Source organism: Tauraco erythrolophus, chromosome 9 (assembly GCF_009769465.1).
Source record: "Tauraco erythrolophus isolate bTauEry1 chromosome 9, bTauEry1.pri, whole genome shotgun sequence".
Taxonomy (NCBI): Eukaryota; Metazoa; Chordata; class Aves; order Musophagiformes; family Musophagidae; genus Tauraco; species Tauraco erythrolophus.
The window spans coordinates 40,178,086-40,194,278 of NC_141473.1; the positions used below are offsets into that span (position 1 = coordinate 40,178,086).

At 41.5% G+C, this 16,193-nt stretch overlaps 1 protein-coding gene across 3 annotated transcripts in view; it reads left to right on the forward strand.

Annotated features, from left to right (window-relative positions):
• The window catches only part of PCDH15 (protocadherin related 15), a 359,782-nt gene that overhangs the window by 108,525 nt on the left and 235,064 nt on the right, over window positions 1–16,193 (forward strand). For all 3 annotated transcript variants that reach the window (XM_086616980.1, XM_086616981.1, XM_086616982.1), the window contains 3 exons: window positions 2,326–2,445; window positions 7,808–7,918; window positions 10,966–11,136. In XM_086616980.1, the coding sequence (XP_086473106.1) occupies window positions 2,326–2,445; window positions 7,808–7,918; window positions 10,966–11,136 (402 nt within the window). The remainder of the gene's footprint in view (window positions 1–2,325; window positions 2,446–7,807; window positions 7,919–10,965; window positions 11,137–16,193) is intronic.

The window sequence follows — 16,193 nt, forward strand, 5'->3', positions numbered from 1 at the left end:
CTTTTGGGCTGTTCTGAAGTGACAGTGGTTTTTAACAGAGACCTGTCATTTTTTTTCCAGTGGGAAGTTCTCCTGCTAAACTCATTTAGTTTAGCTCTTTTGGGACCTTATTGCTCTCTACAATGGGACTTTATCGCTCTCTACAGTTACCTGAAAGGAAGTTGTAGGGAGATGGGGGTCGGTCTCTTCTCCCATGTTATGAATGACAGGACGAGAGGGAATGGCCTCAAGTTACGCCAGGGGAAATTTAGGTTAGATATCAGGCGGAATTTCTTTCCAGAGAGGGTTGTGAGGTATTGGAACAGGCTGCCCAGGGAGGTGGTGGAGTCCCCATCCCTGGAGGTGTTTAAAAACTGTGTAGATTTGGTGTTGAGCAACATGGTTTAGGGACCCTGACAGTGCAGGGTGTATGGTTGGACTCGATCTTGAAGGTCTCTTCCAACCAGATGATTCTATGATTCTCATGTTTTCAAAGCTGCTTCCTCTGGGAGCACTGAGGGTTTTTTCTGGTTTGACAGCAGCAGCATGGGGGACTCCCACTGCGCGCCAGCCAACGCAGCTCTCCCCGCTAACGAGGCCGTGTCATTTGACCCATGATTAACTGGTTAAACTGCTTTAGTTAGTGTGGTACTGGGCGGCCATGCCCGGCCGAGGGCTGAGGGCTCTCTGTGAGGAGAGGCTGGGGCTGCCCTGTGCCGGGCACGGCCGGTTCCAGCTGGTTCTGAGGGCGCCAGCGCAGGGCGCAGCCCGGCCCCTCCGCCGGCGCCTCAGGGAGACGGGTTCAAGAAAGGGGAGAACGCCGCCCGGCGGGAAGGAGTCGGGCGGGAAGGAGCGAAGCTGAGCCTCAGGAGAAGGCATGTTTCTGAAGTGGTGGCTCTCCTCAGTTCCTGAGAGGCCACTGGGGTGCAGGAGGCTCCCTGTGAGGTAATTCTCTCGCCATTAGCAGGCACGGGGGAGCAGTCGGCTTCCTACACCCGCACGTCACGTCTCCGCTGTCTGTGCCAAGAGTAAGCCAGTCAAGTTTGTGGCAAACCATAAACATACGTAGTTATTGTGGCGTGAGCGTAGATAATGAGTATTGTACATTAAGCCCCACGTGTTTTCTCATAAAAGAGGCTTTGAATTGGTGTTTTTTGTTTCAAAGATTCAGTAGTCTCAGCCCTGAAAATTATTTCGTAGAGGACTGTCATCCATTAAACTCTTGAAGTAATTAGCAGCTTTATAAATGAGACAGGACTAGGAACTGCGACTGTATCAGGAAATGGGCAGTTAATTGTTTGCTTTATGGTGTGAGCTACAAAATATGAAGGTGAAACAGCTCCACATTTGCAATGAATGTTGGAATGACTCTGTCCATTGACACCTTTTCTTCTAACAGCGTTTCAGACCTTTTTAGACCTTATAGCTTTAAAGATGTGCAACAACTTACTGGAAAATTTGGAGGGCAAAAGAGGGGGTCGGTGGATCTCTGAATTCAAGGGCCAAAAATTTGGGTGCAATGAGAGCAGCAGCAGGAAACGTGGCTGGGAGCAATTGCTATGTCGAATCCAGAACTGTTTGTTCATTTGTTTTTCTCTTTCAGGTTGATTACTCACAAAGTTTTCTGAATATTAAAATTCAGAAATGATGACTCCCAAGAAGTCAATTGGACTTCTGTCCTTGATCTCAATGGATCTTGATTTCATGCTGTTTATCTATGCTAGGATAATAATAAATGGATTCATTTTCAAAATATAATTTTATGGGTATTCAATTGCTGCCAACAAAATACTGGAGAAACAGGATCATTCTTGTGTTTGTTTAAAGCTATAAAGCTCTCTGGGTGTCTATATTTGCATGCAATAATATTTATCTGGTGCTTTTCACATTGTCATGAAGACACTGTTAAATTTAAGTTCTGTTTACTTTTCCAGCTCATCTTTATTTTCCTTCCTGAGTCTGAAAAAGTAGCTTTTATTTTGTTTGATCTATATATATTTATTTTGTGAATTCCTTCAGTTTAAAGACTTTTTTTTTTTTAATCTTCATGTTTTTTTAAAACAAATGAGGTTCTTGATGCAGACAATCTGTGGAATAAAAGCGGAAATGGGTTTCACTCTCCAAGTGACACTTGGCATCAGTTAAAGAGTCTGAGTACATTGTGTCTAAATAGTTGCTTATATGTGAGGTTCTAGGCCAAACAGTGGGGAGGAGATATGTCAGCCTTGCATTGTAGATCAGAGCTGTGGGGAAAAAAAACCCTCAAAGACTTTGCAAACAGTTCTTTAATTGTTTCTTGTATACCTTAAGGTTTTAATGGATATCTATCTGCGTCTGTTGTTGCAGCTAACTCCAGTTGGAACAACCATCTTTACAGGATTTTCTGGAAACAATGGTGCTACTGACATTGATGATGGTCCAAACGGCCAGATAGAATATGTCATCCAGTACAATCCTAATGACAAGGTAAATGCATTTAGCTTTTATTTTTTTTGCTCATGTATGTATATACACACATACACACACCTTGAAACAGCAAATAAACAAGAGTTTGCTGTTGGACTTCATAAAGAAATGTCTTCCTCTCTGCCTATGAGCCTTGCTTGCCCTGTAAACGTAGCTGAATTTATCTTCCCTTTCATTGCCAGGTTGTTAGCAGCTGGATTACTTCAGTTATCAATCATTAATAATCCCATGTCTTCTCCGGTGTTATTCACGCACTTGATCTTGGTTTTGGCATGCCTTTTCAGTCCGTGATAGGTAGTTGTATTTGCTCCTGTGCATTTATACCTAACGGAGTCACAGCTAAGAAATGTTCGTAGGCGTGCCTAAATTGCTCTCAAAAGGGACATCCTGACTTTTCTCATGGAGTCATTTATATTTAAAGATCTCTGTTTTTAAAAGAGAGAGTTATATATTATTAAAATAAAGCACTAGTGATGCCTACCTATTATCTTTGCAAACACATAGTTTTAGAGACAAAAGCTTAAAGTATTAAAATAAATTCTCTTTAAGGTCAGATGTGTGAATGTCTCTATTATAACAAGTCTTTGCACGTTGATTTGTGTGAAGTGTCCACATGTATTTTCGTAGCAAATTCAAACTAATTTTAGCAATCCTTTTTTGCAAACCAGGGTGTCTTTTGCCATGGGCTAAGAGCACAGTTATTGTGGATCAGCTGGTGTGATAATTTGATAAGCAAATTAACCCAATTTTGTATTTTGTATCCCAAACATGACACAGATGTTGAAGTGTTTCTTGGGGGAAAGTAGTATATAGACTTAGTAACCTCTCATTGAAATTCCCTGCTTTTACTTAAGGGGAATTTGAGCAGAAATGGTTCTGTGAGAAAAGAGCAATCTGATTTTCAGTTTAATTAGAAGTGTAGGCACACAAGTTGTGATTCAGTGTGCACTATTTAAGCTGTATGCCTCATAAGGGCTTCAGTCCCGTTTCCATTGAAGTCAGCAAGAGTGTAAGTATCTACTGAATTAAACTTAGTGCTTATGCTTTTTAAGAGGTGGAATCTTGTAGAATAGTGACAGTATCAGGGAATACTCAGTGTGAACTAATGATACAAGAGCCTACTTTTTTACTTTTCGCTGGGGTGATTGTTGATTTTTGCATGGGTACATGCTGATGCATAATATTTACTTACTATATCTACATATTTTGAGGGCAGAGATGGTTTCTTGAGAAACTTTGCAAGTCCTTTTCTGGGAGCATTGTTTTGCAAAGAGACAATGTCTTTTTGACAAAAGTGGAATTGTGTTTTTGGAAGATAGGGAGATAGGGAATTTTCTGACTTTAACGTGTATATTCAGACTGATTCCATTTTTTAAATGTTTGCACTTGTATTTTTAGAGATTAAATGGACTGTGCGGACTTGAGCAGTCTCTTGAGTTACGGCATTTGCTTCGTGAGACCGCTTAAATGACTAAAATTAATAGCACACGATGTGTGGGTTCATCATGTTACATTCTCAACTGTTCTTTGTACTGGCAGTATGTATGACTGAAGAGTTTCTCTCCTAAATTTTGTAAACAAAAGCATGAGGTTTCTGTGGAAATAGAGTACTAAAATGTTATGCTATCATCTTTTAACTGTTTGCATAATGGAAGTGTTATAAATAAATGCTGTTCCACTACCACAAATATTTGAAAAGTAAACAGAAGGAAGGAGGGAGTGACAGGAATGGACAAGCAGTTTCAAATTCACACAAAAAATCCCCAACCTTTGTATTTTTCTGTCCACTCTTTTTTCTTACCCTTAACTTGTAGTACTTGACAAAAACAGCTCCAATACTTTCTTCTGTTTCAATAAAGACTATGAAAAATATTGGCACTGAGAAAATACCTCTTCCAGGTAACTTTAAAAAATTTAAAGTGTTACAAAAATTAAACATTTTAACATACATTGAATATGTTGGTATACTGAAAACAATACTGAATAAAAAAATCCAAACCCCTCGAAATATAATTTCTGTTAAAATGTATTATGCCACAGTGAAATAGAAGAGCTGCTTTGTATTTGATTTACTATTAAGTCATAGCATTGTATTGCTCAGAGGCATCCTGGGAAATTTCCTTAAGGAAATTGTTTTCCTGGGAAACAATTACACCACATTAAAAAATAACGTGTACAGCTTAGTGTGAAACACCTCTACTTTCCTACTTCTAGGATCCGTCTCTGTTGTGTGAGGAAGGTGCCCACAGTATTGTTTGGCACCAGCGACATAGTCTCCTGCCTTAGATAAAGCAGACTGATTATAGCTTATAAGTTTCCTTGGAGACTAATTTAAGCATTTGGAAAAAACCTTCTAAAAACAAGAGGTGTTATTCTAGAAATTCAATTTAACTTAATTATTTTGTTGTTTAATTGGGAAGATATATAAAAGCCAAGTAGAAAAATGAATGCAAATCATACTTGACATAGGGCTGGGCTCTAGCTGTCATGTAAAGGAATTCTATAAAACTTTTCTTAGCTGTTAAAAGCTAAGGATCAAGTCAATTAACTTGCCAAAAAGATTTTGTCTCCTAATGCAGAGTGGATTTTTAGGTCTCCAAGGACTCTGTTCATACCTGAAGGTTATTAAGACAAATGCATCCTCAGAACAAGCTCTGAACTCCCTTCTTACAAGCTAATTTTACTGAGCTTCATTGTACTGTCTTAGGTGAGGATTCAAAATTAAACATTTTGAGTTTATCTGGAGTTAGGGAATACACATAATGCTTTTGCTATACTGATTTTTCACATGTCTCTCTGGGGGATAAATTGAATTGTTATCCTGGTGACTTTCCTCATTTTAAATTTGCTGGCCCGTGTTCAAGACTGAGTGAACAAACGTTCCAAGATATGAAGACTGCTGTATAAAAGCAGTTTGTTGTCTCTGTTTTGAAGTGTGAGGAGAACCACTTTTGTTCTCTTGGAGTAAACAAGTGACAAAGCAGTGTCGTGATATTCCTGGCTTCCAGTGTGTGCTGGCTCATTTCAGTATTGGATAGAAACAAGAAGGACATGGAGCTGCTGGAGCAGGTCCAGAGAAGGCCATGAAGATTATCTGAGGGCTGGAGCACCTCTCCTATGGAGACAGGCTGAGAGAGTTGAGGCTGTTCAGCCTGAAGAGGAGGCTCCGGGGTGATCTTATTGCAGCCTTCCAGTACCTAAAGGGGGCCTACAGGAAAGCTGGAGAGGGACTTTGGACAAGGGAGTGTAGTGACAGGACAAGGGGTAATGGCTTTAAACTGAAAGAGGGCAGATTTAGATTAGATATAAGGAAGAACTTCTTCACTCTGAGGGTGGTGAGGTACTGGAACAGGTTGCCCAGAGAAGTTGTAGCTGCCCCATCCCTGGAAGTGTTCAAGGCCAGATTGGATGAGGCTTTGAGCAACCTGGTGTAGTGGAGGGTGTCCCTGTCCATGGCAGGGGGATTGGAACTGGATGATCTTTGAGGTCCCTTCCAACCTTAACCATTCTATGATTCTGTGAAACACAACTGAGATGTGATGATGGTGTGTGCATCTTTTAATTGCCCTGGAGCTTCGTTACAGTTTGGGTTGCAGCAGAAATACATGGAGTTCGCAGATGGATCACAGGGCTGTTCTGATGCAGTACCTTCAGGAGCTGTGGTACAAACTCAGGTCTGGAAGTGAAGCTTTAAATCACCACTGAACAATGGCATTTCTGTGCTGTGTTGGAGCACGAGGGGACTCCAGGTACAAGCAGTTGGGGAAGAGGTTGAAGTTTTTGGCTGAAATTATGTTGATCCTTCCTAACAGTTTAGATTGTACAGTTCCACTTAAGTGCATCATGCCAAGATCTGCTGAGGAAAAGGCAATTATTTGGAGAGTGCCTTGACTGATCCTGAGCTGCAGAGTCTCTTCCAGCTGGCTCTGGCCTTTTAAATCAGAGAAAAACGGGCTAAAGCAGTTAGGATAATCTTTCTGGTGAATTAGAAGTGCCACATGTGTGCGTGCATGTGCGCACACGTGGCGTCATCTTGTACAGCAGCCAAAGATACTGCCCATTAGTTGCGTAGTTCTCAACCTGCTCGCTTGTCTGTGCAAATACCATCAAAAGAAAGGAAGAGGGGGAAGAAGGCAAGGAGCCCATCCCTGCTTGGTTCTTCCTTCTTCCAACAGTAAGAGTCTGTTCTAGTTTCCGGTTTTGCCACAGTATAAATATTGTAATCAGTTTTTTTTTTTTTTCAGTTGGAACAATGTATTATTTATCAAAAAAAATGAGTGCCAAACTCGGACACAGCCTAACGGTGTCTCTGGTTATTCAGCAGAGCCCGTGATGTACTTCCCAATCTGGTTTTCCCGCACACCACAAATTTCTGCGACATGGTGAATTTAACAATCATTCATTTGCTGAAAATCCAACTGCAATTTTAGCACGTTTCAACTTTTAGAGGAAAAAGGCCTTGTTACGTTATCTAAGGAAAGAACAGTGCTCTGTACCTCTGCGGTGTTTTCCGTTGAGAGATTTTGGAATATTGCTATTATCCTTCAACGTTCTCAAATGTTGACTATACTCTACATTGGTAGATTGAGGCACGGCAAGTGGAACCGTATCTCACCTCAGAAACCCGTGTCTCTGCCTGTAATCCGCCTCCCAGGTGGGGCATTATTAGTCCAAGTGAATCCTTTCAAGGTGTGTGCACCCTAACAGTACCCTCCTGCCACTCACGGCCACAGCTTTGGGATCTGGATCTATTTAAGCAAATATGCAGGAATTTCACCTGATGTACCCCGAAATCTGAGTTGACTAGTGTATGAACGTGTGAGTGCTGCTGTGAACTGGCACCTAAGCGTGTAGCACTGGCAAACTCCACGTGTGTACTACTTCGTTTCCCTTACGAAAGCCAGAGTAAAGAGAAGGTAAGTACAATGATGTGAATTTCTTAGTCTCTCATACTTGATACTTTCTAGAATAGTGAGCAAAAATAGGCAAAGGCAAGGCGAACTGTTGAAACTGAAGACCTGAACTCGCAGCTGACAAATAGGGAAGGCTTTTCGGAACACACCACTGCATTTCCGCCTGGAAAATCTACAAGAAGCAGGATACTAAACTTCAGTTTGTTGTTGGAAGTAATAATTTATACGCAATGAATCAGATAGAATTCTGTTACGTACAGATTGTTTATCGTGGGGTTCTTATGGAGTACATTGGATGAGGAGAAGACAGAAAACTTCAAAATCTCTGATCTGGAAAGCATATGCCATTTTGGTATGGAATCCGGTCGATCATCTCGTCGTGCCCTAGCTGGAACGTGTTTTATCTTTCAAGCATGATCAGTTTTCTTATACTGTTTTATCTTTTGCAGACTTCCAACAGGACCTTTGATATTCCTCTCACTTTGTCCGGAGCAGTAGTTCTACGGGAAAGACTAAATTATGAAGAAAAGACGCGTTATTTTGTCATTGTTCAAGCAAATGTAAGTACGGATCTCTTAATGGCCATTTAGGCCACTGATTTAGGTGGGGCTTCAGTTTGCAGATTTAGATTTTTTCCAAGGAAAGGAACAGTCTCGCAGAAATGCCAGGTCGGATAATACTCTTCTCCTGAAGATCTTATTTAAGATTTATCTAGGTTGTTGAAAGCTTAGACATATTATTCCTGGTTAAAAAGCTTACTCAGCGTGTGTAACAAGACAACCTTTTGGCACAAGTTGCGTATTTGAAGTACAGCCCGTGCAGAAAAGTGCGTTCCAGTGTCACTAAGTGTTCATTTTCTAACAAATCTAGCGATGCTAAATTGATCTCAGATGATTTTAGTGGATACAATTTAGTTGTATCCTTCAGGTTTGAAATGCATTTTTCTATAAAGAGGTGATTTTTCTTTCAAGTCATGTTGCAAGTGTATCTAGAGGTTTTTACGGTGTGGCTCGCAGTGTATAATGCATACTGAGAAGACAAGTGATGTTTAAACTATATCTAATATATCTGTCATCAGAGAAGTTTTTTTGGTGCCCTTGAGGGCTGTGAAAGCTTTTTTCCCTTTTTGTCCTTCTGATAATAGCTGAAATGAAAACTTTTCCTCTGTTGTTTATCTCTGTTGTGATACTGTTTCATTTGTGGGAAATGAGAATGCTCTGAAGCAGCTTTGCCTAGTTTGCTCCTGAATTCACACATTTGTATTACTGTCATCTTTCTGATACAGGATTGTAGATACATTACACAGTACGTTTTACAATCCACTGTCCTGCGTATTTTGTGGCATGTTCAGCATTCCCCCAAGAGAAGAGAGGCTCCAGTGGTGTCTCAGTGCTTGTTGCATACATCTAAAGATGCTTCCTGGCCCACACAGTTATGGCTGTTGGAACAAGTCATTTTACCTGAGTAACATCCCTTGCTGGTCTCTTGAACAGGAATATAGGAAGGCTCAGAACCAATCTGGCTTGTTGTTTTATCCATAATTTATTCTGCAGGTCACCACTGCATATCCAGACCTCTTTTCCTTTGATGGCGGAACTGTGTGTTTCATGAGACACCGCGCTCCTAGAAAAGTAACTGGGGCAATTGAGCAGGTCATGTTTTCCCAGTGGGAAGCCTGTCACACTGCAGGAGCAACTGGTGAAGGCACAGCTTGGGATGCATGATGGCAGTACCACAAAGCAGTCTCATATTAATTTGTTCATTCCCTCCAATATACGACCTTGCACAGTGATTTATCACCTGTGTGGTATTGGTGTGGGACCGTGTCATGTTCATACACAACGGAGCAGCTCGCATGATGGAAATGTCTTGCGAGGCCATGTCTTTTCTCCAATACACCCACAAGTGGGAACTGGGCTCACTTGAGTGCTCGTGGATGAGAAACTAGATCTCAAAGAAAGGCTCTAATTAAGCTCTACAGCCCAGTTTTTTAGGAGTTTTCCTTATGCAGCCTTTTTTAAAAATAATTTTTAATTTTAAAATATATCACAGGCCGCATTTAGTTTTCTCTATCGTTTGTACTATGCAATTGTACTTCTGTTCAGCTGATTACATTAGGGGTTGATGGTTTATTGTTCTTGCATCCTGAAGATACTTCATGAAATTAATTACTCTGTATGTGTTTTGATCCAGTATTACTCAAAGGCACATATAGGGTAATGTAAAAAAGTTCAGTTGATGAAGATCCTCTGCACCTTGTAGCTGATATTGGTTTTCATCGTTGACCATGACGACAACCAAATTCAGAAATTCCCATATTTAGTAACCATAAATGTAAAGTGGTTCCAAGAACAGAGTGGACTGTAAAATAGGAATAGAAAAAGTGTATCCAATCTGACTGTGAGCTATGACCTATGCCTCTTACACACATGATGATATCAAGCAGCATAAATGCCTAAAAAGAAAAAAAAAATGTTTTTTTCTTTTCTGTCAATGTTATCCTAGAACAGGAGGGCAAGACTTAGCTGGTGGCCTGTATTCCCTTGTATTCCCTCCCCAAGGTTTTATTTTTGTGAATAAAAGCTATCACAACAGTTCCTTTGTGAATATGAAAATATTTTTGGCTGTTGTGCTATTTCTTCACTAGGATAACAAGAAAGAAAAGGTGAACTGTTGTTAGCGTGTATGTTGTTCAGTGTATAAAAATAATCCAGGTGATTCCCACAATTCAGGAAAGTGTAGCTTTATTTGGTACCATCCGAAAAGAAAAAAAGGAGACTGTAGAGAAGTTGCAATAGTCAGTGTCTTGTATACTCAAAGATAATTTTTTTTAAAAAAAACATGATACATTAAAAGCAACCTGTTATGTAGCATGGAGGCTCTTTTGGGATGCAGAATTGTAGCTGCTTTGTTGTGGACAGAATTGTTCTTCAACCTTTAAAACATGAGCAGTATGACTCTCTAGACAAATCAGCTTTCCACGTGGAGTGCAGTTTGGAGATCTGGGATCGATCTCGTTGCTGTCCTCTGGCTGTTTTTTTTGGAGGAGGAAAGAGAGGTGCTAAATATTTCTTAAATTGCGGTGTGCAGAGGTGGATTGAGCTTCGCAATCCGGCCTCTCCACTCCCAATTAGAAGAGAAATTGTTACTGCTTACGCTTTCCCTTTCTGTAGTGAAAGTCCTTTCACTCACAGACAGGATTAAGTAGGGCTACACAAGACAGTGGAAGAGTGTGTTTTGGATTATAAGGCACAAGGGACTTTTGATTTTACACAAATATGCTGCATTTTTATAGATTTAACAAGACATATATCTTCTTTTCACACATTTCCTGAGAATTAATCTCTCACCACTGTATTATTTCTGAGTGATAGATGTCTCAGTACTTCTTAATTCAAGGGGTGAACTTTTACCTTTTAGTTGTGTTTCTGAGCCTTTATGAAAATGAAGGCTGTAGCTCTGAGGCTGAAGTTTCTGTAATTAGCAATTTTCAAGGACCTGGATAATTATGGTGCTTATATGCTTTGCCCTTAGCTTTAACCTTAAACCTTTTTTGTAGCTTCTGAGTTTAGAAAGTCTCACCAAAAAGAATCCGTTTGCTCTACAGGACCGAGCCCAAAATCTCAATGAGCGAAGGACGAGTACAACCACCCTGACAGTAGACGTGCTTGACGGGGACGATTTGGGACCAATGTTTCTCCCTTGTGTCTTGGTGAATAACACTCGTGACTGCAGACCTCTCACCTACCAAGCGAGCTTGCCAGAGCTGACCGATCCTGTAAGTCCTCCGGATTTTTTCCACGTTTTATGTGTTTGTTTTATAAGCGACTGTCATCTTTTCCTGTGGACGCAGTTGAGAACTGCAACTCGAAAGGTCACATATGCTTTATGCCACATTTTATGTGCTGAACAGAATAAACCCAAGGTAAGACGTGTGTAGGAACAGATGGTGAATTTCTGGCTTTGATACAAGGGCAAAACTGCTCATTCACTACAAGGGCTGAGTCTCACTGAAATTCGGTAAATTATGGAGTTTCTTTTCCGGATCTGCCCACGTTTTGCTCTCAAAATACTCTGAAGAAGCACTTTTGAGAAGGGAATTGACGTTCCATTCGAGATTGTTGCAGACCTTAAAAGAAAGATTTCTGGAAGAGGAAGCACTAGTCCCTGAAAAGATTATTTTTTGCTGTTATCTGGTTTCAGTCAAGAGATGCTAAAGAGCAGTGTGTGTTTATGCCATGGAGATGCTTGTATTAAGGATGTCGGTTCATAGATCAGTTAGGGTAGGGATCAGCACGAGGCTCATTTCGCACTGGACCGTGCACAATGAATCACAAAAGGAGGAGGTTGAGAGCTTTATCATTTCTTGATGCAAGACGGTGCCAACTCCCCTTCCTTACAGGAGAACCGCGGCTCGGTAGAATGATGATGCGCGCCTCTGTGGTGGATGAAACTGAAATATGAATTTCTTAACTGATACTGAAATATGACCTTTGATTCCTGTGTTTTAGAACATACAAAGGAGAACGAGTTGAAGCACTAGCAATCACCCCACCTGGTTGACATTAAGATGACCTTAAGATAACATTAATTGTTGACATGAAGATGGTGACTGTCATTGTTCCTCGCAGGACACGCTCTCTGCCCTCCTTCCTCCAACCAGGAGTCAGGGGAGATTGAGGCCATAACGGTGGAGACTCCTGCCGTTCTCTGCCGCCTTTTCTTGCTGTTCTGTGCCTCGTGGTCTTTTGCAGTTCCCCACACCTCAGGGTCCCGCTGCAAATATGCTTGAGCAGGGATGCCAAGCATTGCTGCCTCTCTGCTTGATTGATTCAGATGATGCTCTTAGAAAGTTCCAAATCTCTCACGGTTGTTTCATGCGTTTTAGGACAACCTGAAATTTGGTCTAATATACAATAGTCGGTCAATTGCTTCTTCCTAGGCTAGTGGTACAGGCTCTGGTTTAATAACCAGTACAGTCTCAAGGAGGTGACATAGGCTTATTGTAATCAAGATGCGTGATTGGGTGCCCTCTGGAAAAGGAAGGGTTAGAACAAGTTTCAGGGAGGTGGTATAAGGCAGTCTGGACACTGTGGCAAACTTGTGGAGGAAGATTGGGTCTCACAGGGCACATGCACCTCCAACGGAGGCGGTGTTTGTCTCTACCAGAGAAGTTCTTCCTACCAACTGCAGCCTGATTTGTCAGGTGTAGCAAGACTGGAGCCTTGAGATATCCAGCCTGTGACAGCAGCACATCAGTTGGGAAAGGGAAGGGGAGAGACATTCCAGATTTAACCTTACTATATTGATTTACACATCTCTCTCTCTCTCACTTCTGCACCTTGGTGGTGTATAACCCTTTGTAACTCTGTTGTCTGTTTTGGACTTTGTGAATAAACCCTTTTATTTTAAATTTGACATTAATTTGGCTTGGGCTCAGTGTAGTTTTATGTTAACTGGGCAACCACAAGTTATTCCCCAGCTGAGTCTGTGGCCTCATCAGGATTACTGGGGTACCCAAACTGTGGAGCATGGCAGAATATGACCCCGTTTTATCTGCACGGATCCGATAGATCCCAATACAGAGGCAGAAATAATGAATAACCGGTGTTTGATCATTACCTTGGTTTTTATCTGGTTGTCTTAGGTATAGTGCAAGTCATAGAATTTTCCTGATAGAGCTCTCATAGGTGGAAGGAATCTAGCTCTGTCTTCATTCCTGCCCTTGGTCAGACACATACGCTGAGCTGGAAGACAAAGCGGTGTCTGCCAAGGAGTGTGTCTAGGCTAGGAAAAATCTGACTAGTGATGAGGTGCTGAGTTGCAAAATGTATTCATTCAACTTCATAAGCTACAGTCTGTTCAGGTGTCATTTTTTTTGTTTGGGGTTTTTTTTTGCTTTTTTGCATCAAACTGCATCTTGAGAAATCTGATCTGTGAAATAAGAAACTGGTTCTGTTGATAAACTACCAGCTATTTGCTGTTTATCAATTTGTAGCACTGCAGCTGTTTCGATAAACAAAAGTGGAAGAAGGGTGTTTGAACTCCAAGTTTACTTGGTACCTCAGATATTTACTTGACTTCTAAATTGGAATTCATTTAGAAGATATGGATCACACCTGAAAAGGTTCAGCTAGTGAATACATATGTTATGTTTGTCCTGCAAACAGCAGTATAATAAAATGCAGAGAAACCTGAGCTGTCTGGACTAGCCAGGGGCTGGCAGTGGACTCAGTGGTGCTCTGACCTGGCAAAGCAGCCTGGGCAGAGGACTTTGTTCAGAGATAGGTTGGAGGTTCCTGCGTGATGTGACAAGACCCTTCTGAGTCCTTCGATGCTGTGAGACTGTCACTACAATGTGAGGTTATACAGAAGGTGATAGTGACCAATATACTCCTCAGAAGGATTTATCTGAAGTTTCTTGCACCAACTCTTTTTTTCTAAAAGGTTCATCTCTACTGTACTGTAGGCGTTGAATCTTCCAGTGGGTGTAGTAAATATAACAGAATGCTGAAGTTTTTTTAATTGTAGTGGCTACGTAGGCTAAAGGACTATTTTTAGTCCAATGTAATTTTTTTCATTTGCTTTTTAGTTTTTCAATAAACAAGAGAAGGAATATTAATGAATCTAGAACAAAGGGAGGTGAAGTATGAATTATTCAGAAGCAGTAGCTTGAAAAAGAAGTCCTGCTTTACAGGGCAAGATGCCTACTGTTGGAGCGGGTCCAGAGAAGGGCCATAAAGATGATGCGAGGGCTGGAGCACCTCTGCTATGGAGACAGGCTGAGAGAGTTGGCGTTGTTCAGCCTGGAGAAGAGAAGGCTCTGAGGAGACCTTCTAGCAGCTTTCCAGTACCTAAACGGACCTACAGGAAAGCTGGAAAGCGTTTTTTTTCAAGGGTGTGTAGTGACAGGACAAGGGGCAATGGCTTTACACTGAAAGAGGGGAGATTTCGATGAGATAGAAGGAAGAAATTCTTCCCTCTGAGGGTGGTGAGGCACTGGAACAGGTTGCCCAGAGAAGTTGTGGCTGCCCCATACCTGGAAGTGTTCAAGGCCAGGTTGGATGAGGGTTTGGGCAACCTGGTGTAGTAGAGGGTGTTCATGCCTGTGGCAGGGGGGTTGGAACTAGATGATCTTTGAGGTCCCTTCCAACCCAAACCATTCTATGATTCTACTCAGCTGACCCCTAATGTGAAGAATTTAATGTAACTTGTAAGAATAATAGTTTTATTCAGTTTTGCATGATTCCTTATCTTCAGTTGGCCTCCATCCATGAATTTCCTGAGGTATTCCCTTTCCTAGTTTCTTTCCCTCAGATGCTCTAAAGCAGTTGGATACGCTGGCAGTGAAGAATCTATACGACGTGTGCTTTGTCTATGATCTTTGACTGGTGGAGATGGAAGAGGCCAGCAAAACTAACGAATCTTTTTGTTACCAGAGATGTGATTTCTTTTCCTGAAGAACAATGTCAAGGTTTACATTATGCTTTCTAAGAATTGGTCTGTCTCATGACAGTGTTAATAATATCATTAAATCTGCTCCGGGCTGAGCAGAGCGCTGTATAATTACTGTTTATACACTTGTAAAAACCTGTTTGGCATTTCTGCCATTTGCTCAGACAGCGTAAATTCCCCCAAAGGTGCAGATCTCCCAGGCAGAGGCAGAGGTTACCTGCTGCTCCTCTCTGGGTGTGCGTATAGAGTGAGATGCTGTGATCGTGCCTTCTCAGCCTTTGCCCCAAGGAGCAGTGCTGTTCGTTGGTGGTGGCCTGGTTTTGCAGGTGTCACTTCTGCAGCGTCCCCACTGAGCTACTGTAATTAATTCCTACAGTGGCCTCCTTAGGCCTGTGGTCACAACTAACAGATAAACATCAGTGTCTCTGGTATCAAATGCTCGTGAGGTGCTGTTGCAACTTTGTAGAGGATGCAGAAACTTGTGGTTTGGAGTAAACAGACTTTGGATGCTTTTAGAGCACATGAGCTCTTCTGAACGCCTCATCCTGTGGTAGGTGAGGGCTAAACTGCCTCACTGCTGCTGGAGCCTGGGCGTAGAGCTAAGTTTGCTCATTTGTGACGTGCTACGTGTCAACTCTGATTCAGTGCCCATGACAGTGATGGAGTAAGCTGCTTTACAAGTTCCCAGGCTAGGAGGATAAAGAAATAAATCTACTGAGTTTTGAGACCTCTAATAATCATTGCAAAAGTTATTATCTTGCAGAAAAGATACCAAAGCCTACGATAAGACTGTGTTCAAAGTCATTGTTTGAAGTCCTGTCTCCTAATACACATGCAAATTCTTTTACTTCATTTCCTTTAGGGGAATGCAAAGTACAGCTTCAATGATGTCTTACGGTGAGATTGCATAAACCTTTCAAAATTCGAGTGCCACAAGCCAAATAAATCGCCTTCTAACAAAGAGAAGAGGTGCCTGTGCTTGATGAAAGGATGCGCGTATGAACCTTCTGTGTCTGCTGATTGGCCCACGTACTTCTGTGTGGTTTTCCCTGACTGTCGCCATCCTACGTGCTCTCTAGAAATGAATTTATCATTGTTAGCTAAATTTCCATGTCTGAGAAAACCTGTGGTGATAGGTTTTGGTTGCAGTTTTATGTTTGCCATAGTGTTTCAGTGTCTGATCAAGTCTGGTAAGTAATTTTATTTATTTTTGGTTTTCATTGTCTCAGGAAGAGTTCAATAAGTTAGCATTTATTAACAGTATGTGCAAATCCATCAAATGGAGTTTAGAAAAATAACCTTATGAACATCTCATAACACTGGAAGGATAATTTCCCTTCCTTCTTTTCCCCTTCAGTCTTCTCCTGTCATGCTTACTTT